The 27,127-nt window shown below is 39.1% G+C and overlaps 1 protein-coding gene across 19 annotated transcripts in view; it reads right to left on the bottom strand.

Moving 5' to 3' along the window:
- The window catches only part of RBFOX2 (RNA binding fox-1 homolog 2), a 271,018-nt gene that overhangs the window by 184,624 nt on the left and 59,267 nt on the right, over positions 1-27,127 (bottom strand). Inside the window, exon 1 of one of the 19 annotated variants that reach the window (XM_087868765.1) lies at positions 19,268-19,398. The exons of the other annotated variants lie outside the window; for them this stretch is intronic. Within the exon in view, the coding sequence (XP_087724891.1) occupies positions 19,268-19,309 (42 nt within the window). The 5' untranslated portion in view covers positions 19,310-19,398. Of the gene's footprint in view, positions 1-19,267; positions 19,399-27,127 lie in introns of those variants that run through there. 19 annotated transcript variants of the gene reach the window in all.

Here is a 27,127-nt window from a genome sequence, read left to right as displayed (position 1 = left end):
AAAGCTTTATTTCATAATCACCAAAAGTAGGAACAATCCAAACATCCACCAGTTGATGAATGGATAAATGAAGTATGATATAACCATAACTGAATGTTACTAGGTAACACAAAGGAACAAAGTACTGATACAAGATAATATTGAAAACACCATGCTAAGTGAAAAAGAAAAAAAAAGAAAAGAAACCAGCAAACTGTATGATTCCACTTAAATGAAATATTCAGAATGGACAAATCCATAGAGAAAGAAAAGAGATTAGCAGCTCTAGGGGATAAAAGGGCGAAATGGGGAGTAAGTGGTAACATGTACTGGGTTTAGTTTTGGTGATGACAATGTCCTGGAACTAATGATGACAGATGTACAGCTTTATGATTATACTAAAAACTACCAAAACACTAAAAACTATGAATATCACTTTAAAAGGGTGAGATTTGGGGCACCTGGGGTGGCTCAGTCAGGTAAATGTCTGCCTTCGGCTCAGGTCATGATCCCAGGATCCTGAAATCGAGCCCTGCATGGGGCTCCCTGCTCAGTGGAGAGTCTGCTTCTCTCTCTGCCCCTCCCCCTGCTCGTGCTCTCTCAAATAAATAAAATCTTTAAAGATAGAAAAAAAAAATAAAGGGAGAGATTTTTCGTCTGTGAATTCTATGTCAATCAACCTGTTATTTAATAATAGTAATAATAATAATGGGCCATGGTTAGCTGCTTTCACACAAATTTTTACAGGGGAGACATATACAGCTTAGACTATAACAAAAAGAACAGGGCTCCTGATATCCACAAGTAAGTGTCTTGTTTGTTCTGTATTCTGTAATTTACTTTGACACCATTCCCTACAGATTTTAACAACAATGATGATGATAAAGATGGTGATAACTACTAGATACTGAGCAACTAAATAAGGTACAGTCTCAGGCTGGAGGGGAGGAGGAGCAGAAAGCAGCAAAAGAGGAGGAGATAATAAAGCACAGGTACTGAGTGGGGAAAAAAATTTCAACCCAGGTCTATTGGACTCCAAAGCCCCTATTCTTTGCATTTTATCAAGTTCTCTTCTACAATAACCATTCCACACTATTTTTTTTACAGTAACTATTTCATGATTATCTGAGAAAGAAATTATATCATTAAGAAAGTAATGGAAAACACCCAAAAGCAAAATTAACATTCATCACGCCCAGAGAATATCCCACATACAAACTATATTCTTGAGTTCAACAATGCAGAGAACTTTTTATAAGGAAAAAAGCAAACCCACAAGCCAGTATCGTCAGAAACATTAGCAGCAAAGACAACTGTAGCAGGTAGCACAGATAGGTGTCAGAGGAAATGGACTCATTCCTTCACGGGCCTTGGCAAAGTCAAGCTCCTCTCTCTACCCCGTCTCTCAGGTAAGATTACCTGGAATTCACCAGCCCCTAGAAACTCCCTGCCTCTGAAAGTGGCCTACCGTTAACGACAAAGGCTTGCTTTCCTTTTTAATTTTATCATGTATAAATATGTCCCTTCAAAATTCATTAACTTTGCGTGTTTTTTAATTTACAGAAATGGATTTTATCATCAGTATCCTTTAACAATTTCCTTTTCTTGCTCCAGATTATGAGATTCATCTCCCCTTATGCATCTTTACCATATCTCACTAGCTCTGACTCCTGTTTAGTATTCTCTCTTATGACTATGTCACAATTTATTCACCTGTCTTATTTTCCTCTTAATAGATTTTTAAATTGTTTCCAGTTATGCTTTTTCTTTGCACTCACAAACCATACTGTCTATGAATATTCTTTTGAATTTGAGATAGCATTTTTCACACATGAGACTGGCAAAAATGAAGACGAAAATCTCACAAGCTGGCAAGAAGAGTAAATAAGCACCTTCCCGTCTAATAGTCGTTAAGAGAAGTATATTGAGACCGCTGCTTTGGAAAGCAATTTGACAATAATCATTAAAATGCTAAGTGCACACACCTTCTTGTAATTTCACATCTTTGCTCTCTGTAGCCTCTGGATAACCACTTGCATGTGTGCTCAAAGAAGCATGTGCAAAGATTTTCAATGCAGTGCTGTTTTAAATAGTGAAAAACGGGGAGGAACCTTGGTCTCCCTTAATAATGAGAAACAGTGCTATTATTTTATCTCAACAGCCTGTGTGCAAGTTTTTAAAAAGGTAAAATCTCTACAAAGTATCTCACGTCATATTAAATGATAGAACAGTGTACTTTTTAAAATCAAAATCATAATACAAAAAGAGATTTCTACATGCATATAAAAAAGCAAACACATGCACAGAGTAATAAATGCATATTACCTCTAGGGAGAAGATTTGTGGAAGGCCAAGAGGGCATGCTTTATCTGAATAGTTTCAATTTTACAAAATGTAAAATTCACGTTATTATCTGGCGTTATTATAAAGAACCCAAAAAGTCACTATGACCAGTGTTCCGTAACGTTTTATAACTTACAAAAATACCTTCGTTTAATCTTATTTAGTCTCACAATGCAGAAAATAGGTTTTAAAACCCTCATTTTACAGATAACAAACCCGAATCTCAGAAAGATTAAGTGATTTGCTCAAAGCCAAATAGCTAATGACAGCGGCTGAACCACTTGGCTCTGAACTCTGTACCCGAGACTTCCGCTGCTTCGTGACAACCAGTGAAGAACACTCCTCTGGCCCTGAGACGATGCTGACCACCTAAGACGTGCAGCTCTGAGTTTTCAATCAGTGTAGAAATAATAACTGCTATTTAAAGCAGAGATGGAATTACAAGGCTCACTAATGGAACAGACGTGTCACACTCCAAGAGAAAAGGCTTTAGCGGCTATGCATGTGCCTCTGTAAGCAAGAGTTCGGTCTAGCAAGACTACAGGAGTTCAAAACTGACTGCCTAGGCACAGAGGCCGCTCAAAAACAAAAAGAATATCTAAGAAATAAAATACCAACCACAAGAATCCTTCGTGATTAAAGAGGTCACCAGTTAAACCTATTTAGAAGCTTCTGGTTAGTAGTCCTGTGAAAGAATAACAGAAGGCTCCTTAAGTCATGGTCAAATAGAGCAACTGCGGTGGACCATGCTTGTGGAGTGGTCACTGAAAGAAGAAAATTAGCACCTGACTTTCGTATTCTTTCACGGGAGGCTCCCACATGCACCTATGTTTGAAAAATCCATTTAAGTAAAAGAATCCTTCCTTTACTCAGTAAGACTGATTGAATAATTGCCTATGACAAATGCAGAGTTGGTATCCTTGCCCCTGAGGAGCTCAAACTTATAATAATTACAAGATAATGTAACTGATACCATAACTAACATCTATTTAAAACAACAACAACAGCAACAACAAACCTCAGGCCTCCCGAGGATCTTCTGGAGCAGTGTGTGTGGGAATGGGGTGGCTGCTCACTGGAGGACCACACCTCAGCACGGTGACTGATGCGCGCTTACAAGACAGCAGGGTTTCTAAAGCTACTCTCCTAAATGATTCTGAAAGTCAATACGATTTCTGAATGATTAGCCAAATACTTGCCCATTGCAAAAATACCCAAATACTGCACCTGACAGGAAATGCAATAGGCACTGCTTCCTCAAGCATTTTTAAAATACAGCTAAAAGAGAAGTGTCAGGAGAAATTAATACTGATCAAAAACTCCCTGCATTCTCATGGAAAGATAGTAGTGACAGAATACTCTAGCCATAACTCCTGAGCAATGGAATGACCCAAAAAACATTAAAAGGAGCCTAAGGAAGACACCCTCTGCCAATCTCCCCTGGTTTCACCTGCTTAACAGATCACGTGTTCAATGTCCAGAGATTTATTACAAGAGCATTTCTTACTGGCTTCTACCACTGACAGGGCTGTCTGGGGGAAGGGTGGAGAAAACCAGAAATGCACGAAGAAGTTACACCAAGCAACAACAACAACAACAACAAAATCCATCCCATTGTCTTTCTTTTGTGTCTAACAAAATCAAACCCATTTCACAAAATGAAAGGGAAAGAAAAATACTGAGAATGGAACAATTAAATTCTTACCACCAGGCAATTTGGGGAGAGGTGAGTAAAAAGAAGCAAAGGAAAGAAACGAAGCTGTCCACTACAAGCAAAACTTGGGCAATGGTAACAAGCCCAGATTTTTCACCAACTTATTCGCGGTTGAAAATGAACTTCCCATTACCCTACACACATTTAACAACGGAAGGAAAGGTTGATTTAAACCACACTGGCTGGAAAAAGCACATCAAGTTTCCCAAGATATTTCACTACCCTGTTTTGCAGCCAAAGTTACTGTTTTTCAAGGATGGACATGGAAGGGAACACCACAGGAACTGAAGACGTACCTAAATTCCATATGCTGCTGCGTGCAAAAGCCAAGGCCAGCAACAGGCACCTTTGGTTCTGGAAGAGAGATTGCTAAGCAACCAGAGGGTATCATTCTGCTTCCAAGCCATACAGTGTTCAAGGTACCCAGAAACGAGATGAAGACTTGCAAGGGATAAGAATCTGGTAGTATCTAACAACATAATCTCAACATAAGTCCTACTGGTAACTGGTAAACTAAGCTTTCACACTCCAATAAAATAAAACATAATTTATTCTACATCCTACTCAAAACAACCGAGGAAAGTACTTTGTCACACTTACCGCCTCCCACCCCAAACATGCTTTTTAAGTTACCAAAAAAAAAAAAAAAAAAAAAAAATCCCCTTGTATAAGTAACATGTTTCATGTTAAAATCTGACAGCGATTTATTGGATCCTCGCAGCTCATCTTTGGAACACACTAAAATTTCTTCTTTTCAGTAACAGTGACAGGTTCCGAAAAGATAACCAATCAAATCTCTTTTCTTTATAGGTGAGGAAACTGAGGCTCAAAGTACTGTCTTAAGTACTTCAATTAAGCAGACAGAAAAGAGAACCTAGAGCTGAGAACTCTTGTCTCTCAAATCACAGAAGCAGTTCATGTCTCAGACTCTGCTAATTGCAGCTACAAATAGCTCCTTTCATGATACACTGCAGAAAGCAGGGGCTTTGGGAGTGAAAGAGATGTAGACTCAAATACTGGCGGTATCATTTTCTAACTCTGTGACTCTGGGCAAATCACTTCATCTCTCTGAGCCTCAATTTTCTCAAATGTGTAATAGATAAACTCTACCTCATAAAGTTGTGATGATTAAAGGAGATAATTGTGGTAGAGCTTATCCGGCACAGTATTTAACACGCTGTGAAGGAGTTGTGTGGAACTCCCCCATGTCTATCAGCTGCAAATGACTTGAGAGAGAAAGCTGATCAATCTGTGGGACTCATTGCTACCAAGTCACAAATTTCCAAATAACTAACCTTCAATTTTTCTTAGCTTACTCTAAAGGCAGTTCTTTAGAAATATGTGCTAAATGGCCATCCGGCATCGCTGAAGGTAGTCGAAAACTAGATAAAAATTAGTCATGTTGTGAATCCATTCCAGCGTTCAATGAGAGAAACCAATGAGATTAGCTCTAAGGAGACCAAAGCGACTTGGCCTTTTGTGATATATGTATGCTTCATATAGCTAAGCAGGCCACTCTACTGGGATCAATTCCTGATTGGCTAACACTCCAAGTTCTTAAATTTCCTTAAAAATCCATTCTCTTATTTTTTAATTAAAATCCAATCATGATAACTAAATTATATTTTGAAGTACATTAATAATAAAATTCTACTTCAATCTACCCCTCCCTGTACTAAGGTTTGAGATCATACTATAAATACTCTTCAGCGATTTCTATTTTTTCCTTTTTTAAAAAATTGTGGTTACATACAAATAATATAAAATCAACCATTTTTAAGTCTACAGTCCTGTGGCATTAAGTACACTCACACTGTTGTGACCATCAGCACATCCATCTCCACAACTCTCTCTACCTGAAACTCTGTAAGTCATTAAGCTCCCCATTCTTCCCTTCCCCGACCCCCAGCAACCACCATTCTACTCTGTCTCTATAAATTTGACTACTTTAGGTTCCTCATCTAAGTGGACTCATACCCTTTCGTCACAGGCTTATTTTATTCAACATCATGTCTTCCAAGTTCATCCACATTGTAGCCTAAGTCAGAATCTCCTCCTTTTTAAGGCTGAATAATATTCCACTGTATAGACAGACCCCATTTTGTTTAACCATTCATCTGCTCATGTAGATTGGTCTGCTTCCACCTTCTGGCTACTGTGAATAATGCTACTAGGAACATGGGTCTGGCTACTGTGAATAATGCTACTAGGAACATGGGTGAACAGATATCTGTTGGAGTCCCTGCTTTCAGTTCTGTGGGTATACATTCAGAAGCAGAAGGGCTGGTTTACTGGTAATTCTGTGTTTAACATTTTGAGGAATCATATACCCCTTTCCTCCGTAGCTGCACCATTTTACATTCCCTCCAGGAATACACAAAGATTCTGATTTCTCCACATCCTTGCCAACACTTATTTTCTTGTTTTTGTTTGTTTTTTACAATAGCCATTATAATGACTGTGAACTATTGTTTCATGCCGTCTTGATTTGCATTGCCCCTATGATTAGTGATGTTGAGCATCATTCCAAGTGCTTACTGGGCATTTGTATATCTTCTTTGGAGAAATGTCTATTCAAGTCTTTTGCCAATTTCTTAATCAGGCTGTTTCTTTCATGTCTGGTATTTTCACCATAAACAATTTTGCCACAAGCATTTTTTCTGCAAACATTTTCACTGCATAACTAAGTGGCCATAAAGCAATTTTGCCATCAAAGATAAATTCACAAAATGACATTCATCAAAAAGGACATAATGAAACATGAAAAATGAATAATAAAATTAAAAAGACTACTGGGAAATACAAAATACTTGAATACACTCAAAATGCATAGTGTAGATTCACAGCAATAGCTATTGTGGATTATACCTAATCACTTGTCTTCACAGTCTTTCATTCATAGTATTATACTTTTTTTTTTTTTTTGGCCTCCTGATTGGTCTCCTTGTTCAGCATCTCACTTTTCCTTTTTTCACTAAAATTTCTTCCTTCATTAAAAAAGGTCTCAGTTTCCAAATACTAGGGTGTCTATTTATAACTAGGCTTTGTACTGCATTGTGAAAGCCATCTACACTGTTGTTCTTGCCATCCTGTCACATGTTTGCTGACAGACATTTCAAAATTCTATGGGAAATAAGGGATTCAAAACTCTGTGCCACTATATGGACCATAGGAGGGCTAAGATTTATATAATATAAAAATAGGAGTACTACGTCAATAGAGAAATAAAACCAAACTGTCAACCACTTGATGGAAACAACTGTCAAACTGTCAACCAGTTATTTTTTTTTACCTTTTATCTCAAAATTGTCCTCCAGCCAATAAGTTATCCAGCAAAAATACTTGGGGCAAAGACACTTTCCAAGAAACAACCTAGAACCTGTTTTTTTGTTGTTGAGTTGTAGGAGTTCTTTAAATATTTTGGATATTAATCCCTTACTAGATATAGGATTTATAAATATCTTCTCCCATCCGGGGCTACTTTTCCATTCAGGTGATGGTATGCATCCTTTGATGCACAAAAGTTTTTCATTTTCATGAAGTTCAATTTATCTGTTTTTTCAAATCTGCGCTTTTAGTGTCACACCCAAGAATCTATTGCCAAATCCAAGGTCATGAAGATTTAGCCCTGCATTTTCTTCTTAGAGTTTTACACTTTTAGATCTTGTGTTCAGGTCTTAGATCCATTCTGAGTTAATTTTTGTATATGGTATAAGGCAAGGGTCCAAATTTTTTGCATGTGGCTTATACTTGAAGTTCCTTAGGTCTCTATTTGCCATCTTCTTCCTGGTTTCTGAGCATCTGGAATTAAATATGCATTCCACCCATATGCTGGTTAGCCATTAGTTGACTCTCAGGTCCACATTTACCCTTTTTGCCTGCTCTGTGAAAATGGATCAGGGCCTTTTAAGTGTTTTTCCTTTGACAGCACGCATTATGTCAAGCTGTGTCAGTAGAGGGCACAAGAAATACACTCTAGGGGGGAAAGGGTTTTGCTTCCAAGTCCCCATGTGCCTTCTCAGCAGTTTCTTACAGGACAAGGGGTCTTCCTCCTTCCTGGCTCCTGAAGCACGTAACAGCAGGCAGCAGCACCCAGCTGCCAGTACCTTCCCCTGGTAACCCCCTTTTGGGCTGGGATACAGCAGAGTACGTCTGGTAAGACAACTCCCTGTGAACAGCTTTCCTCAGGATAGGTGTCCCCCTTCCTTTTGCAAGTTTGTCTTACACCACTTCGCTCTAAAGAAAAACCTACATTAGTATCTGGTTTTGCTAACTGAAAGAAATCCAAAGAGGATTTTTGCTTTCACAAAGAAAGGCAAAAAGTGAAATGTGTTCCGTGTCTGTTTTGTAGCAAGCCATGACGGAGGCAGCGCCCACCTCCAGCAGCTACCGTGGCACCACCGAGCTCCTTCCCAAAAAGCCACACTCACAGCATCAAGCTGCCTCTCTCTAAACTGTATCCGGGAGCAGCTGGGCTTTATCTCTGTTTTGTGCATCAGTTAGCAAGATGTGTCTGAAAGTATCAAAAACACCTAAGAGAAGTTATTTTGGGGGTCTAGAAATGCTCAAATTTTTTTCCATCTCTATTAATGGTAATCGTTTCTTCACTTTACTCCATGTAGGCTTACGTTTCATAGGAATGCTCTACTTTCGGATGGGAGAGAAAACCTGTACCCTCAAAGGTAGATTTCTGGCAACTTTTTAAAAGGCAGATTTCCAACAAGTTCTGCAGGTCTGGCATCACAGGGACTCAGAGAGCTCTCCCACTCAGAGAGCCACAGCCGTGCCTCTCCAACAAAGTCTAGATCTCAGCACCTGGTGCAGGAGATGGGGGCAGGGGGAGGGGGAAGACAGCTCTGTTTTTGGGTGCTTTATCTCAGCCCGAGGGGTAATTGCTATTATATATTAATTGTATCAATGCTATGTTATCATATACCACATTATTACACTATATTATACCTGTTATTATATTACATCTGCTGTTCTTTTGAGTTCTCTTTACTTCTTAATACGGATGAGCTGAAACAAAATGTTAACAGCCACTTACTATATACACAGGGCAGACATTATGCTTAGTGTTTTCTATACATTATCACTTGGTATTCTCATTAAACTTTATGATATATTTCTCTATATTAAGAAAATAAGGCTCAGAAAACTACGCAATTTGCCTACAATAATACAAATCCAGGTCTGTCTGACACCGAAGTCCCTGCTGGTTCTCAACGATGGCATTTACCTTTCTTCACAGAACCTAGCAACACTTTTTAAGGAACTAAAACAGCTATGGACAGGAAAAGAATACAGAAGGCTTGACTGCCATCCTTAGAAAGGGCAGCTTGCGAGGTTGGCCCTGGTTGGTGTCTGAGAACTTAGATTTCGTTTTGGGAGGGTATCCCCAGAACTGACAAAAGAGTGGCCCACCGTGCCAAAATTGTGCAAATACGGTTTATGCTGAACATTTCCTTCTGAAAGTCTGGATTCGGGGTGTATAGCAGGTAGAGGTCCCTCTGTGAACAACCCTTCCCACTTACCCCACCAAAAAGAAAAATCTCAGCACTGTCTCTAATGAGCTTCCCTGGTAGACAACATTGTTACAGACTGCTGCTGAAGGAAATAGGCACATCCTGTGTGACTCCACTGGGAGAGAACTCTTGGAAGCTTGAGCCTAATTTCTTCTGGACTTCATCCCCATGCACTCTTTCCCATTGCTAATTCTGTTTTATAGCATTTCACTGTTATAATTCACAGCCATGACAATGACTACAAACCATGCATATTAACTATATGTTGAGTTCTGTGCATCCTAGTGAATTGCTGGACCTAGGACCGTCTGGGGGACCCCCAATACAACCTATGACATGCCAAGTATTTTATTAAATGCAGAGGACACAAAGATGAATAGGTCCTCCGCCTTCAAGGAATTTTAAGTCTATTTAAATTTCCCTTCTCTCACTTCTCTGATCTTCACTTCTTAGTCTGTTACCACTTAAAATAGATTAGATACATTTCCTTAAGCTAAATTTCATTCTTAGTGCTGAAGTGATGCTAAATATTTAATAAGTCCATCAGGCAAAATCTGAGATAAAAGCTCTAATAAACTCAAAGGCCACACATATTTTCTCTCTACTTTCCCCATCTTATTGTGTTCCTCATTAAAAATAAATTGACAAACCCTTGCACATTGCTGGTAGGAATATAAAATGGTGCAGCTGCTACAGAAAACAATTTGATGGTTCCTCAAAAAGTTAAATATAGAGCTACCATATGGCCCAGCAATTCCACTCCTAGGTATATTCCCAGAAGAACTGAAAACAGATACTCAAATAAATACTCGTACACATAGATTCATCACAGCATTATGCACAACAGATAAGAGATGGAAACACAGGGGCGCCTGGGTGGCACAGCGGTTGGGCGTCTGCCTTCAGCTCAGGGCGTGATCCCGGCGATCTGGGTTCGAGCCCCACATCAGGCTCTTCCACTGTGAGCCTGCTTCTTCTTCTCCCACTCCCCCTGCTTGTGTTCCCTCTCTCGCTGGCTGTCTCTCTCTGTCAAATAAATAAAATCTTAAAAAAAAAAAAAAGAGATGGAAACACAAATGTTCATCCACTAACGAACAGATAAACAAACTGTGGTATATACGTACAAAGGAAAAGGATTCAGCTTTATAGCTGAATCTTTTCATAAAGAAACAAAGTACTGGTACATGCCACAATATGGATGAACCCTGAAAACATGATGCTAAGTGAAAGGAGCCAGACACAAAAAGTCGCATATTGTATGATTCCATTTATATGAAATGTGCAGAACAGGTAAATTCATAGAGGCAGAAAGCAGACTATTGGCTGTCGGGAGCTCAGGAGAAGGGGAAATGGAGGGTGACTCCTTACTGGGTATGCAGTTCTTCTGGGGGTGATGAAAATGTCTGGAAGTAGGGGTGGTGGCTACACAACACTGTGAATGTAATCAATACCACCAAACTGTTCACTTTAAAAATTTAATATTAGGTGAATTTCATCTCAATAAAAACAATTTTGTTAAGCAATGCAGTATACAACATGGTGTAAATAAAGAAAACCAACCTTCCTGATGTCATCTGAATGGATACTTACAGCTTGAAATAAAATCATCTGCAGCTATAATAGATAGGAGAGTGCTGTCTCTCAACATATAACCTAAAAAATTGTCTGAAGATTTCAAAGGGTTCTAAGCAATGATACAGATACTGATGCAGAGTACGTATAGAAGAACCACAGAAGACAAAATGTTTCTACTTATATAATTTGTATATTATTTTGGATACATATGAATAGACCAAATTAACATTTTAGAGACATTTGCCTATTTCATCAACATCCCTAAAAGTTTCCACATTTAGGGCAGCCCATCCTTTGAATGGGGAAACACCACAAATCCTTATATTCAGGATTTCTTTATGTGCAAGCATATATATAGCACATAGACATAACTCTTTTTTAAGTCTAAAAGGATATATCCCAAAATGTTTAGTGATTATATGTTTTGGTGTTGAGTTTGGATTTATTAGTGATACACATTATTTTTCTTCCACCCCTCTGTATTTTCAAATTTTTCAACAATGAACATGTATTATTTCTTTTTAACTATCAAAAAATGGAACTAACAAAAAAAAATGGAAATAACAATACCTCTCAAAGATGCTGTAAAGATTACATGAGCCCTTAACACAGTATTCGGGATATTATAAGTATGCAATAAATGTTAGGTAGCATGTGTATTACTGTGTTATGTTTTTGTAAATATTCCTCAGGATATACGTCTTTCATTAGCTATGACAAGAGCATTCACCTTAATCCAGGCCAGGGTCACCTGACTCAAGCCTAAATTACTATAATAGTTTTTTGGCTAGTCCAGCAGCCTCCATCCATCTCTTCCCACTTTTCTTACTGGGGCCAGGCTTAATTTCATAAAACGCCATCCATATCACTCCCATGCTGATGGCCCTCCACTGCTTACATGATCAAGCTCCAAACATCCTAAATCTGGCCTCACCTGATCATTCCTTTTTCCCTCCCCATGTATTTATTCTTTCAACAAACATTTACTAAGTGACTTTCTTGGGTCTGGTACCATGGTAGAAACAGAAAGGTTACTAATTCTTCTCTTAAGGAACTCATAGTCTGGTAAGAGAGGGAGGCACGTAAATAAATACAACATGAATCATGCAGTAAAATAGAAATATGAGGCCCAGAGGGAACAAGTATACACGGCTGGTAATGGAGTAAGAAAAGCATGAAGAAATCACAAGGGGAAATCACAGAAGACAAGATTCAAATGGGATTTGCAGGATGATTGCAAACAGCTATTTCCAGATAAAAACTTTACTCAATTTACTTCACATCTTAGGGTGTTCTCCCACATCAATTCAACTTAGGTAAAATCTAGCAAAGTCCTATCTCCCTTCACAAGGCAATTCCTGTAACTCTAGCTCATTACTTTTTCAAGCTGTGGGTCAAGACCATTCATGACATACCAAAGATGTATCAATCATTATTTAGAAGAAAAAAAAAAGAGTGGCAATTCTCAAACTTTTTGGTCTTAGGATCTTTTCACTTTCTTAAAAATTATGAAAGCTTCCAAACAATTTTATTTATGTGGGTTGTAAGTATTGGTATTTGCCTATTAAAAACTAAAACTGAGCATTTTAAAAAATATTTGTCAATTCATTTTAAAACACCAATAGTAAACCATTTTGCTAACATAAAAATATTTTATGAAAATTAACTACGTTTAATAAAAAGACAATTTAGTAAGAACAGTTTTATGTTCTACATTTTTGCAACTATCTTTCATATCCAACTTAAAAGAAGATGGCTAGAATGTCCTATCTGCTTCTGCATTCAATCTGTGATATTATGTTATTTTGGTTGAAATATAAGAAGAAAATCTAGCCTTCCATAGATATGTATTTGAAAAAGGTAGGAGTATTGGGGTGCCCGGGTGGCTCAGTCAGTTAGGAGTTTAACTCTTGATATCAGCTCAAGTCTTGATCTCAGGGTCATGAGTTCAAGCCCTGTGTTGGGCTCCACACTGGGCATGGAGCCTACTTAAAAAAAAAAAAAAAGGTAGGAGTATTATAATAGTCTTCTTCATACCCTGTTATATCAAAATCCACTGGTCTTACATTTTGAATGGATTTTTACCTATTATGATTATTTAACATTATGCATTGTTGATTTATAAAATACTAGTTCACTAAGTTATAAGATCTTCTAAATGTTGACATGTTCTATTACATAATACCAAAAAAATTCATATTCTAGTATCACCATCACTATCATCGGAAAAGTCTAAGTATTAGAGCTGTCAAGCCCATTGTCCAGGACACAAGTTTTCTGAAATCCTAATTTCAATCAGAATTTTCCTTGAAAGCTCAAATTTTATCAGATACCTTTGAAAACAGGCTCACTTCATTTTCAATAAAATGTCTGCCAAATACCCAAGTCTAAATAACAATAGCCAATTTGATTTTTAAGCAAATATGGTGTTCCATGAAAAAAGTGGCTAGTTCAGCTGGCAAACTCAAAACAATCACGAAAGTGTTTCTCCTTGAGGTAACCCTCATACTCAGTATGCAAAAATGCCATTACATGTATTACCCACTTTGCCACAAAGGATTCTAACAAGATGCATAATTAAGGTGGAGATTTAATAATAGTAATAATTTTTACTGCTTCATAGAGAACATTCTTTTTTTTTTTTTAAAGACTTTTTTATTTATTTATTTGATAGAGAGAGACAGCCAGCGAGAGAGGGAACACAAGCACGGAGAGTGGGAGAGGAAGAGGCAGGCTCCCAGCAGAGGAGCCCGATGTGGGGCTCGATCCCAGAACGCCGGGATCACACCGAGCCGAAGGCAGACGCTTAACGACTGCGCTACCCAGGCGCCCCATATAGACAACGTTCTTAAGTGAAATTAGCTTTTTTTCCTTCTTTAGTTGCAAGTGTGTGTGGCTAAGAATATGACTATGAGTACAATCTGTCACACTGCATTGATTGTGCTGGGGTATCAGTAGTTCTACCCATCACTGCTTATGCAACATCACTGCAAATATACTCACAGAGGAAAAGGAAAAGGATATCTTAGTGCAATTATAAAAATAGTTCTGACCTTAAAGACCCTCTTAAAAAGAGCCTTGAGGGGGCACCTAGGTGGCTCAGTTGGTTAAGCGTCTGCCTTCGGCTCAGGTCATGATCCCAGGGTCCTGGGATGGAGCCCTGCATCAGGCTCCCTGCTCAGCGAGGAGCCTGGTTCTCCGTCTCCCTCTGCCATTCCCCCCACTTGTGCTCTCTGGCTCTCTCTGTCAAATAAGTAAATAAAATCTTAAAAAAAAAAAAAAAAAGCAACTTGAGGGTTCCATCATCCACACTTTTAAGAATCACTAGACTAGACTAGAATAGAATTTTTAAAAAGAAAGAATCAAGTACATTTAGTTAAGGTAAGAATTATTTCATGAAATTTGTTTTAGTCACATATATACATATAAATATTTATATACTACGTTGTCACATAAAATGGATCTCTTATCATGGGTCATGGTCAAAAAAAGCTTGCAAAACAACCTTCAGCCCATACTAACTACTCCCTTCTTAAAACAACTACAGCATTTACTGAGCATTATTTGACTTTATTCTGCCACAGACTGATTTCTAAACGTATTATGTAAATGTCTATGACTTCTATTTCCAAATAGACCTTATGCTCTCAAACTACATCTTATACATCTTTGTATATTCTCCCAATGATACACCACAGGTTAGAAAAAAAAAATTACTGAATTCCTCATTACTATATAATGGGCCTAAGAAGCAATCTGTCTGTGGCATAGTAAGTCCACAAATACTTCCTAGCTTTGACATGTCACAAATAATTCTATGCATAGAAAGGTACAGAAAGGAAAGTACAGTTGTTGGTATCACAATGACCTATGTCCTTGACACTTAAATGTCCATGATCATAAAACATTAGTTCATCTCTGAGCCTCAAATTCTTCCCCTTCTAAATAACACCACCTACCTCATGGGGTTGTTACAAAGATTAACTAAGATAATACATGAAAGTGACATGTACAGTACCTGTTCCTTAAGAGGATATCAAGCTAAAGAACAATAATGAGACTGAGAAACAATGCCTTATTTGTACAGAACACCTCACCACCCACAAAACATAGGCAGATCTGACAATTACAGAACACAGGTCTTGAGGGGACCACAGAGACCATCTAATTCCAATCCAGCTCCCTTACCTGCACTCTCTTCACCTCACCCCACACTCACCCAGAGACAGACCTTACAGATAAGAAAACCAAAGTAGCAGAAGGTTTGAAATGCCTTTCTCCTGGTTATAGTCAGTGAGAGGCAGAACTTGTATCAAACACATCCTCTTATTCATAACAATCCTGCCAAATAGAGACCACTATTCTTGTTTGATTGATAAGGGAAATTCAAGTTCAGACTTCTTAAGGTGAAGTGACATGTACAAGGTCTCACAGGCAGTAAAGAACAAAAAGGGGCATGGAACCCGAGTCTTCCAACTGCAAGTTCGGGGTTCTTTCAAATAATTAGAAAGCTACCTAAGAATATGAAATTCACTTTGTGGAATCATTGATAATTATCTGCATTTGGATCAGAATGAAATAATAGACATGATTATGCAAATACTTATTATGGTTAAATATGCCAATTGATAACCACTACAAATTAGTTTGTATTGTGCTATTTAATTCAAACTGGTGTTTCCATGAACTGAAGACCGCACAAGCTTTGGCATTTAAAAAAAGATGGCTCTTAATTAACCTCAGAGTATAAAGGAAATATATCCCAAAACGAAAATTCTGCAACATTCAAAAACATCCCTCTAAGATAGACAAACATGTTGAATATCATAGTCTTAATTTAAATTAACACCTTCACCAAAAAGGTCAATATAAACAAAATAAATTTTATTTACCTGGTGTATATTGGCTATTTCAACTTAGCTTTTGTAACAGTCTCATCACTCATACTGCTATTCAACATAATGTCAGAGCAACTCTGTTGCTTATTAGCAGAGTGACCAAGGCAAGTTACTCCACCTTTCTAATCTGTAGAATATATGTATCAGGCCTATACATTGCAGGGACGTTAAGATTAAGCACAATGCATACAACGCACCTAGGAGTGAACCTACCCTACAGAGGAAAGCTATTATAACAATTTTGATTACATGCTTTGAGTTCACAATTCTGCCATATCCCTCAGTCCCCTAACACCCGGATGACTGAGTGAAATGGACCTATCTCCTGCTCCTGCTGTTGTTTCCAACGCCCTATTGGCCACTACTGCCGATCCTCTAACTTAAAGTCTCTGCCATCTATTTCTGGTGTCCCCAGAGCAAGTCTCTGAACTTCCTCTCACTGTATTAATTCCCTGATCAGAATAAAATAGTGCTCATTACTTATCAATTCAACTATCTTCTGATAATCACCATGTTAATTCTTGCTTGGAACTGATCTAATAGACCTCGAATGAAACCATCTGAACTTATGGACTTTTTTACTATGCCCTTTTTTTTTTTTTTTAAAAGTATACTCCATGCTGGGTGCGGAGCTTGAACTCTCGACCCTGAGATCAAGACCTGAGCGGAGATCAAGACCTGAGTGGAGATCAAGAGTTGGATGCTTAAATGACTGAGCCACCCAGGTGCCCCTCTGTATCATTTTTTTTAAAAGCACAAACGTAATTGTTTTAAACATATGGTCAATTATTAAGAATTCATAAAAGAGCTGCCTCTCTCAGATCTCATCACACCTTGACTCCTGTACCAGCTCAACTACTCAACTCCTATAGTTCTTCCAGCCCTCTTGGAAAACAGTCTCCATTAAGTAAAAGGCCCCCATAGAAAAAAAGCAGCAAAGAAAACTATCCGTACAGTTTTCTGTAGTACAATTAGATGCTCGAGATAGTTGGGAGAAGGGCAAGAGGAAAGGAACCTATACAGGGAGGATGCTATTAGGTCACGACTGGTGGCCCTGAGGGGACAGAACTACATCCAGATAGATCATTACCAGAAGGTTGAAGAGGCGGGGGAAGGCACTAACACATGCAGGCATTGTAATGTGCTAGATACTTTATTACATTATTTCATGGTCTAGGGATTAGTTCCATTACCAGGTGAAGAGGCTGAGATGCAGAGGGGTTAAATGACTGGACCAAGGCCAACAGCTAGTAAATGGCAGAGCCAGAGCCACAATTAAAATTCTGCTCTTCCAATACATGGCACACAATAACTCAGTCCAGAAAAGGATTCGTCCCTAGGCCAAGCAGCAGGGGAGGTTAAGTGCACGTTCATCTACACAACAGCTTAGCTAGACTGTTTCTCTTCCACCAAAGGGAATAACTGAAAGATAATTCACCTCTAACATGTAGTTATCACCCAATTACTCCTGTTGGTAGAAGAAAAGCAGTGTTTCTTACATTTTAACGTGCATACGGGTCACTGTAGGGTTATTTGTTAAAAAGGAGATTCTGATTCAGTGGGTTGGGGGGTCACCTGAGATTCTGCATTTCTACCAAGCTGCCAGGAAATGATGAAGCTTCTGGTGCTTGGACCATTCTCAAAATAGATGAAGCTCAGTGTCCCCTAACCTGGAGGACCATCAGAATCATCTGGGAATCATTTAAAAACTACAGATCACTGCCGCCCCCTTCCCCCCCGCCCTCCGCTCCTGGACATTCAGTGGTGTATGGGACCTTCTACCTCGTAATTCTGTAACTCAAAGAAATGTGTAATTATTCATGACAATAACGAAAGTAAACATCAACTGAGAACACAGCAAATGTCTAAGTGCTTTACATGAGCTTATTTACGCCTAAGCACCACGTGATCAGATTGGTACTTATAACACTATTATTCCTACTTATATATGAGGAAACCAACACACCCCGGGACTGTCACTTGTCACTTGTCCAAGGTCAGTCAGGGAGTAGCAGAACAGGGTTTGTTCAAGACTTAGCCAATCTGATTCCAAAGAGTCTGTGCTCTCACACACACCACATAATGCTGCTTCCCACATTACCCAATGGTAATGTCACTGATTTTAACAGACACTCTTGAACAAATAAACCCAAATGGGTCACCTCAGAAGATGTCGCCCTAGGAAGGCTTTGCTCTTATTCCTCAGATGCTGCCATCATTCAAAACACTGCCACTGCTAAACGAAACACACCAAGGGCTCTTTATCTGCAACTGAAAATACCTTCAGAACCTCCATCTATGACTTAAAATATCTTTAACGGGGATAAAACATTGTCATTTGCACATCGATTTGATTTTCTGACAACCCAAAATCAGGAAAAGCCAATTCAAAGAAACCTAGCCTCAGATCAACTAGGTGTTTTTTTTTTTTAAATAAAAAATTCAGTGTTAGGTATTGAAAATGTTTTCCTTATCTCTCATCTCTGAAGCTGATTCCAAACGAGAGTTCTTGATGTTTTGCGCAATGTCTGTATCACCACAGCCAAAGCGACTATTTTGAAGGGCAGTGCTCATTTGGATGCACAGATTCTGTGATATTTGTTTTTAAGAAAAAAAAAGAGAGAGAGCGAGAGAGCCTCTCAGTCATTCCAACAGAAACACACTTGCCCTTCACTAGCAATACGAACACGCAGCATATGTTCAGAATGACTGTCTTGGAGCATGTAGCTTTCCTTTCTGCTGCAAAAGCAACTGTTTTGATTCTCTTTCAGATTTTTTTAAACATAAAAAGTGCGTTTTATTTCTACACACCCAACCACAGAAAAATAAATAATGGTACTCAGGCATTAACGAAGCATTTAGCTGCATGCAGCACCATAAAAGGCATCATACAAAGGCAACTACATATCCGAAATGTGTGCACAAATACCCTCACACACAAGGAATGAAGGCACGCAAATACTGCAGGGACTATGACTATAGGAGGCGATTATTTCTACATCTAGATTAGCTTCTTCATTAAGCGAATACATCCTTTTTCAACAAAGAAAATATTCTGCAAATTCAGAATGATTTACAGATTTTTAAAAAGCAGGCATTAATGCAGACCAGCACAATTCCACACAACCAACCTCTCTGCTTGAACTGGACTCCCCACACCTTACTGAAGTCACAATTCCCCTGCACAAACTCCCACTCCACCACCCCCCACGCACACCCAACTCCCCACCAACCTCACAGGGGTTCCTGGGCTGGTCCATGGAATCTGATGACATCACTCTCCCTTCCTTCCTGGAATTCTAAACCCTGCTGCTCTCCCCTTGCACACAGCTACCATCTCCATGGCAACCTCACCTCCTCCTGCTTCCCTATTGGCTTCATGGAGCAGGATACACAAAAAGGTTTTCCGTTTTCCCCCCACCACCCGCCCCCCAAAAAAATGATGCTTTCAACAGGAACCTGAGCTAAATTTAGCTACTTGGGATTCAGAGTCCTATGACTAAGAAAATACAGAGAACCGTCGTCCTTCCTGCATTCCACCCTCCTCTCAACCCCACCCCGAAGTGGCTGCTTCACCTCCTTGCTCCCAACCCAAAAGCCCACGGGCAACACCTGCTGAGCATGAAAACGGCTGGACTGACCCACATATAAGGTTGGTACACACAGAAAATTCTTACACCCACCTCTCCTCCCAGGAGAGAGGGGGAAAAGAGAACAAAAGTATGCACCAGTCAAAAAAACAGTTGGGACATTTCTTGTGCTGAGCGTCAGACTTCTGCTTCCTTCCACCCCGAGCCAAGGACTGGGAAACTCCATGCCTAAAGGCAGAAATCTCAACTCTTACAACCGGATTCTCTTGCTATTTGCTCGGTATTATTTCCTCCACCAGAGGAGACACGCTAAGCCTGGAACCACAAATCCTGGGTCCAATTTCCCATCTGAGGGACTGACCTGCTATGGAAACTGGAGCAACTTCTCACATCCCTCATCTAAAAGCAGCTCCCACACAGGGATGTTGCAAGAATTACTGACAAAATTAATGTAAAGTAGTTTAAGTCCCTGGGCCAAAGGGACTGAATAGAGAGTAAGCTGACATCATTAGTAGTGAAATTCCTATGGATATTAACAGAAATGAATAAGCCCCAGAGAAAGAACAGGAACTTCTAGAAAATGATCCTTTCGTGAGCATAGATATACCACAAAATATGCATAATTTCTTGAACCACAGACCGTTCCCCCAACAGTGTCTACTTCTGGTAAAATCCAGCTGTACTCACCTCATACACCAGCCGATCTGTGACTGGTACTCAATTTGGGAGCTAGCCCTGCTTGTTGTCTGCTTAGTTCTAACTCTGATTTTGAACTGCTGCTCACTCTCCCTAAACAATGATTAAATAGGAGCCAGGGTTTCATTTTCCAGCTCAGCTGCCCACTGCCCATTCTAGGAAAGTAATTTTTTTCTCAGAGCCATATTTGATAGCTCAACATGGAATCAACCCATTGCCTATGTCCTGTATGACTCCAAAGGACAAAGCATCAATTGTAACCGAGTAGGAAAGGCTCCAAGCAGGTCAGAGCCTTGTAGTATGAAAGGGAGTGGATTAAAATAAGACACACCCAGAAAAATTATATTTTCGGTTTGCAGGGCAAAGACTCAGCTCTGGGGTACCAACTCTGCAGTGAAAAAAATCAACAGGAAAGGAAAATGATTTCATGTAATAAGAAATAGTCATTTACCCCAAACAGAATTTAAACAATTTGGAACGTTTAGCAAAGTCAAAATGCCCACCAGTTAACAGACAGGCATCCAGAAGAGGCTTTACTGCTGTGGAAAACAGCACAGGATGCAATATTTGCTAATACACTGAAATTCACATTCCAGGGGAAGGAGAAGGAGAAGGAACTCAGTCTGAGTAGCCCATCCTTGAGATACGTGCTTTTCTATCTCACCCCTTCTGGACTCCTAACAAGCTACCCGTGTGTGAAACCCTCGCTGTGTATACCTTCCTGAGGTCTTCTACAAGACCTTTTTAATACCCTTAAAATCAAACAGAAGGTCAGTCACCCTATGCTACAAGGGGAAGATGCATCACAGTGTCCGAAATGACCATCGAATCCATTACTGAGCTTGCTTCATGATAGTTATCACTATGAAATCCACCCACAACGGCCTGGGCTAAGTGGCCCGCTGCAAACACAGCTCTATGTACCTGCTCCTTTCGTTCATGCGAGCATCAGGTGCCCTTATGTTGCGCCGGGGAAGTTTCACAGGGCTTGTCATTCATTCTCAGAAGAAAATCGAACAACTTCAAGGGGCACACCTTCTCACCTCACTTTGCAAACAAGGAAACAAGAGTTCCAGAGATGGCAGCATGACCAAGGTTACGTAACACATTCTTTAATTTTTTAAAAAGCCAAGATTCTAACCCAGATCTGTTGGACTCTGCAGCCTCTGCTTTTTCTACTTGGCGTCCTATTTACAGACAGTTGGGGTTGGAAAGGAACATTTAAAAATCATTTTGTATCTGTGTTTTCTTAAGTCATCAATACAATGTATCATCAGTATGTTGCTTGACATTAAGATTAAACTTATACTTTTCACATATTCCTAACAGTATTAAACCCTAAGCAGGTACTCAATACTTATTAATTTATTACTCTAATCCTATTATTCTAAACTTCTGGACAAATGGCAATGATTCTACTCAGATCTTTTTAAATTAAAATTGGCTTGAGAAATTACATGCTGAAGTGAAATGACAAAACTTCAGATAACATAGTCTGGAATTTAATTTTATAATATTTGAGAAGAACAAAATCATCACTCTCATAATGCCTACACTGGTCTAGTCATAATGTCCTAACACTGTTGGTTTTAATCCATAAACCCTAATGCAGTCAGATCTATACATTAGATTTACGATTTCTAAATTCTGCATACGGAACCAGAGCATTTCAAAGTATTTCTCCAGGGATTCCACTAAAATTAAATCAGCTGATTAGAGAACGATGCTAAAGAGGCCAAGGTCATGTGTCTGGTACCCACGTGAACCAGTTAGCATCACTCTCTCCTACTGCCACAATATGCACCTCGTTGTAAATACACACCCCTGGTTTTAAAAAATTAATGCGAAATAACACTTCTGAAAAAAAATTTAAACATATATCTACTGATGTCAAATATTATAACTGGCTTTTGTTCTTTAGAAAGTAGCTGTTGTCTTTCAGAAAACATGCCCAATTGTTCATCTTCTCTTTCAATATTTACTATGTACCCACCACATGCCAGTTGATAGTCTCAAAAGGCAAGCACTGGAGGACAAGTAAACAGAGTTCAGTGTAATATGTGCTGTGGCAGGGGTGTATGTGGGTACAGTGAGAGCACACAGGAGGAAATGGCTAACTCTAGAAGGTGTCCCAAAGAATGAGCTCCAGGAGTTCACTTAGGTAAGGGAAGCAGGAGGGCCTTCCAGGGGGAGCAAAGATTTACAAATGTATGATCATAAGACAACAAGGCAAACTGAGGAGAACTTTCAAGTATTTTCAAGTATTGAGAGAAGGCAAGGCAACATCTTTAGATTTTTCTACTTCATCCAGGTTAGATTTTCCTAAAATGCCTTACTTTGAGTTAGACTTCCTTTGCAGGGGAAGGGATTTCCATGTGGTGAGTTCTTCTCTTTATAGTTTCCATGATAAAAATAAAGATCAGTAAAAAGCTTCTGCATAGCAAAGGAAATCATCAACAAAACGAAAAGGCAACCTACAGAATGGGAGAGAATATTTGCAAGTCATATATCTGATAAGGGGTTAATATCCAAAATATATAAAGAACTCCGACAACTCAATAGCAAAACAACAAACAATCCAACTATAAAATGTGCAGAGGATGTGAACAGACATTTTTTCCAAAGAAGATATACAGATGGGCAACAGATACATGAAAAGGGGCTCAACATCACTAATCGCCAGGGAAATGCAAATCAAAACTACAATGAGATATCACCTCACATCTGCTAGAATGACTATCATCAAAAAGAAATAACAAGTGCTAGTGAGAATGTGAAGAAAAGAGGATACTAGTGCACTGTTGGTAGGAATCTAAATTGGTTCAGCCGCTATGGAAAACAGTATGGAGGTTCCGCAAGAAATTAAAAATCGAACCATATGATCCAGCAATTCTACTTCGGGATATTTATCTGAAGAAAACAAAAACAGGGATTCAAAAAGATATCTGCACCCCCATGTTCACTGCAGCTCTATTTGTAATAGTCAAGACAAAGAAACAATCTAAGTACCTACTGATAGATGAATAGATAAAGAAAATGTGTATATATACAATGGAATATTATTCAGCCATAAAAAGAAGGAAATCCTGCTGTTTTCAACAACATGAATGGATCTGGAGGGCATTAGGCTAAGTGCAATAAGACAGAGAAAGACTAGGGGTGCCTGGGTGGCTCGGGTCGTTAAGCGTCTGCCTTCGGCTCAGGGCCTGATCCCAGAGTCCTGGGACGGAGCCCCACATCAGGCTCCTCCGCTGGGAGCCTGCTTCTTCCTCTCCCACTCCCCCTGCCTGTGTTCCCTCTCTCGCTGGCTGTCTCTCTCTCTCTGTCAAATAAATAAATAAGTAAATCTTAAAAAAAAAAAAAAAAAAAGACAAAGACAAATACCATAGGATCTCGTTTACATGTGAAACTGGAAGGGAGGAAGGGGAGAAGCAAACTGATAGACACAGAAAACAGGTGGATGGTGACCAGAAGTGGAGTATGGGGATTGGTCAAAATGGGTGAAAGTGGTCAAAAGGCACAAACTTCCAGTTATAAAATAAATAAGACATGAAGATATAATGTACAGCATGGGGACAACAGTTAATAATCCTATACTGTATATTTGAAAATGACTAAGAGTAGGTCTTTTTTTTTTCAAAGTTTATTTTTTATTTTTTTTAATTAAGTAAACTTTATGCCCAATGTGGGGCTCGAACTCACAACCCCAAGATCAAGAGTCGCATGCTTCACCAACTGAGCCAGCCAGGCACCCTGCTAAGAGAGTAGATCTTAAAAGTTCTCATCACAAGAAAAGTAAAATGTGTTAACCTATGTATGGTGATGGATGTTAGGGGGACTTACTGTGGTGATCATTTCACCATATATACATATACTGAATCATTATGTTGTCCACTTGAAGCTAATGTTACATATCCACTATATCTCACTTAAAAAACATAAAGGTCCAAATGAGGTGCATCCTTCTGAAAATGAAGCCTTTAGTAGCTGAGAACCTTTAATGGAGAGGTTCTTCTGTCTACTGAGCAAAATCCAAATTTGTTGCCCTATGAGGCAGTTTCCTCATTCTTCTCAGAACTGGTTTGAGAATTCATCAGTGCAGTTTATTCACCAATTTTCCTTTCCAACTGATGTTTGACTTAGTATGCTGAATGTGTGACAAGCAAACTTAGGTGAGTAAAAGAAGCATCTTCGTGCCCATAACATGCCCCTAACATATAAACACATAAATATATGTACACACCCACACTCCACCAGCTCTGACAGGCAAAGGATTAGTACATGTATGAGGGGGAAAGCTATCTATCAGCTGCAGCAATCCCTGCACAGAAGTAGAATCTAATTTTTAAGCAAACTTTTTACTGAAGTGACTATATATACACAGAAATGGACAATGGACAATGAATTTCCTCGAAGTGAACCCACCCATGTAACCAGCATCTAGGCAAAAAAATTGAATGCTAACAGTATCAGCACGCTAGATGCCCTCCTCACACATGTCTAATGTCACTCCTATCACCCACAACGACTTTAATTAACACCATAAATCCATTCTGCCTGTTTCTGAACTTTATATAAATGGAATCAATCACATGTCTTTTGTGCTGGCTCCTTATACTCTACATTAGATTTGTGAAACTGATCCATTTGTTGAATACAGCAATAGTTCCATCCCTGGTCATCACTGTACAGTACTCCACTGTATAAATACATCATCATTTATTGAAAAACATTTCAGTAATACTGAAAGGCATTTGTGTGATTTCTAGCTTGGGGCTACTACTAAAAAAGCTATGTACATTCTCATCCATGTCTTTTGGTGCACACATGTACACATTTCTATCGGGTATATACAGGAGTACAACTGTTGATTACGGGGCACACTTTGGCAGATACTGCCAAATGCCAGTCTTCCAAACTTGTACCAATTTCCGTTCCAACTAGCAGTACAGGAGTGTTCCCAATGCTGAACAACCTCATTAACACTTGGTGACGTCCACCTTTTTCATTTTAGCCACTCTGGAGGTGGTGTAGTAGTATCTCACTGTGGTTATCTGCTTTGCTCTGATGATTAATGATGCTGACTACTTTTTGGGCATTTGGATATCACCTTTTGCAAAGTATCTATTCAAATCTTGTGTCCATTTTTTACTGGGTTGTTCTAAGACTAATAGGACTTTTTTTTTTTTTGCAATTATCTAGACTTCTATTTCCTGATAATCATTATTTTTTCCCATCAACAAATATTTTATTTATTTTTTTATTATTAACATATAATGTATTATTTGTTTCATGGGTACAGGTCTGTGATTCATCAATCTTACACAATACACAGCTCTTACCACAACGTCCATCACCCAGGCACCCCATCCTCTCCAGCAACCCACAGTTTGTTTCCTGAGATTAAGAGTCTCTTATGGTTTATCTCCCTCTCCGGTTTCATTTTGTTTAATTTTTTCCTCTCCTCCCCTATGATCCTCTGCCTTGTTTCTTAAATTCCAGGTATCAATGAGATCATATGATAACTGTCTTTCTGATTGACTTATTTCGCTTAGCATAATACTCTCCAGTTTCATCCACGTTGTTGCAAATGTCAAGATTTCATTTTTTTGATGGCTGCATAATATTCTGTGCGTGTGTGTGTGTGTGTGTGTGTGTTTGTACACACCACATCTTCTTTATCCATTCATCTGTCGATGGACATCTGGGCTCTTTTCCATAGTTTGGCTATTGTGGACACTGCTGCTATAAACATTGGGGTGCAGGTGCCCCTTCAGATCACTACATTTGTATCTTTGGGGTAAATACCCAGTAGTGCAATTGCTGGGTCATAGGGCAGCTCTATTTTCAACATTTTGAGGAACATCCATACTGTTTTCCAGAGTGGCTGCACCAGCCTGCATTCCCACCAACAGTGTAGTGTAGGAGGGTTCCCCTTTCTCCGCATCCTCGCCAACATCTGTCATTTCCTGACTTGTTAATTTTAGCCATTCTGACTGGTGTGAGGTGGTATCTCACTGTGGTTTTGGTTTGTATTTCCCTGATGCCGAATAACATTGAGCACTTGTTCATGTGTCTGTTGGCCATCTGGATGTCTTCTTTGCAGGAATGTCTGTTCATGTCTTCTGCCCATTTATTGACTTGATTATTCGTTCTTTGGGTGTTGTGTTTGATAAGTTCTGTATAGATTTTGGATACTACCCCTTTACCAGATGTGTCATTTGCAAATATCTTCTCCCATTCTGTCAGTTTTCTTTTGGTTTTGGTGACTGTTTCCTTTGCTGCACAAAAGCTTTTTATCTTGATGAAGTCCCAATAGTTCATTTTTGCCTTTGTTTCCCTTGTCTTTGGCGATACGTCTAGGAAGAAGTTGCTGCAGCCAAGGTCGAAGTTGCTGCCTGTGTTCTCCCCAAGGATTTTGATGGACTCCTGTCTCACATTTAGGTCTCTCATCCATTTTGAGTCTATTTTTATGTGTGGTGTAAGGAAATGGCCCAGTTTCATTCTTCTGCATATGGCTGTCCAATTTTCCTAACACCATTTGTTGAAGAGATTGTCTTTTTTCCATTGGTCGAAAATTAGTTGACCACAGAGTTGAGGATCCATTTCTGAGTTCTCTACTCCGTTCCACTGATCTATGTGTCTATTTTTGTGCCAGTACCATACTGATGATTACAACTTTGTAATAGAGCTTGAAGTCCAGAACTGTGATGCCACCAGCTTTGGTTTTCGTTTTCAACAGTCCTCTGGCTATTCGGAGTCTTTCTGGTTCCATATAAGTTTTAGGATTATTTGTTCCATTTCTAT

This window comes from Ursus americanus, chromosome 17 (assembly GCF_024610735.1).
Source record: "Ursus americanus isolate L20-20 chromosome 17, mUrsAme1.1.p, whole genome shotgun sequence".
NCBI classification, from domain to species: Eukaryota; Metazoa; Chordata; class Mammalia; order Carnivora; family Ursidae; genus Ursus; species Ursus americanus.
This window is presented reverse-complemented; position numbering and strand designations above follow the sequence as displayed.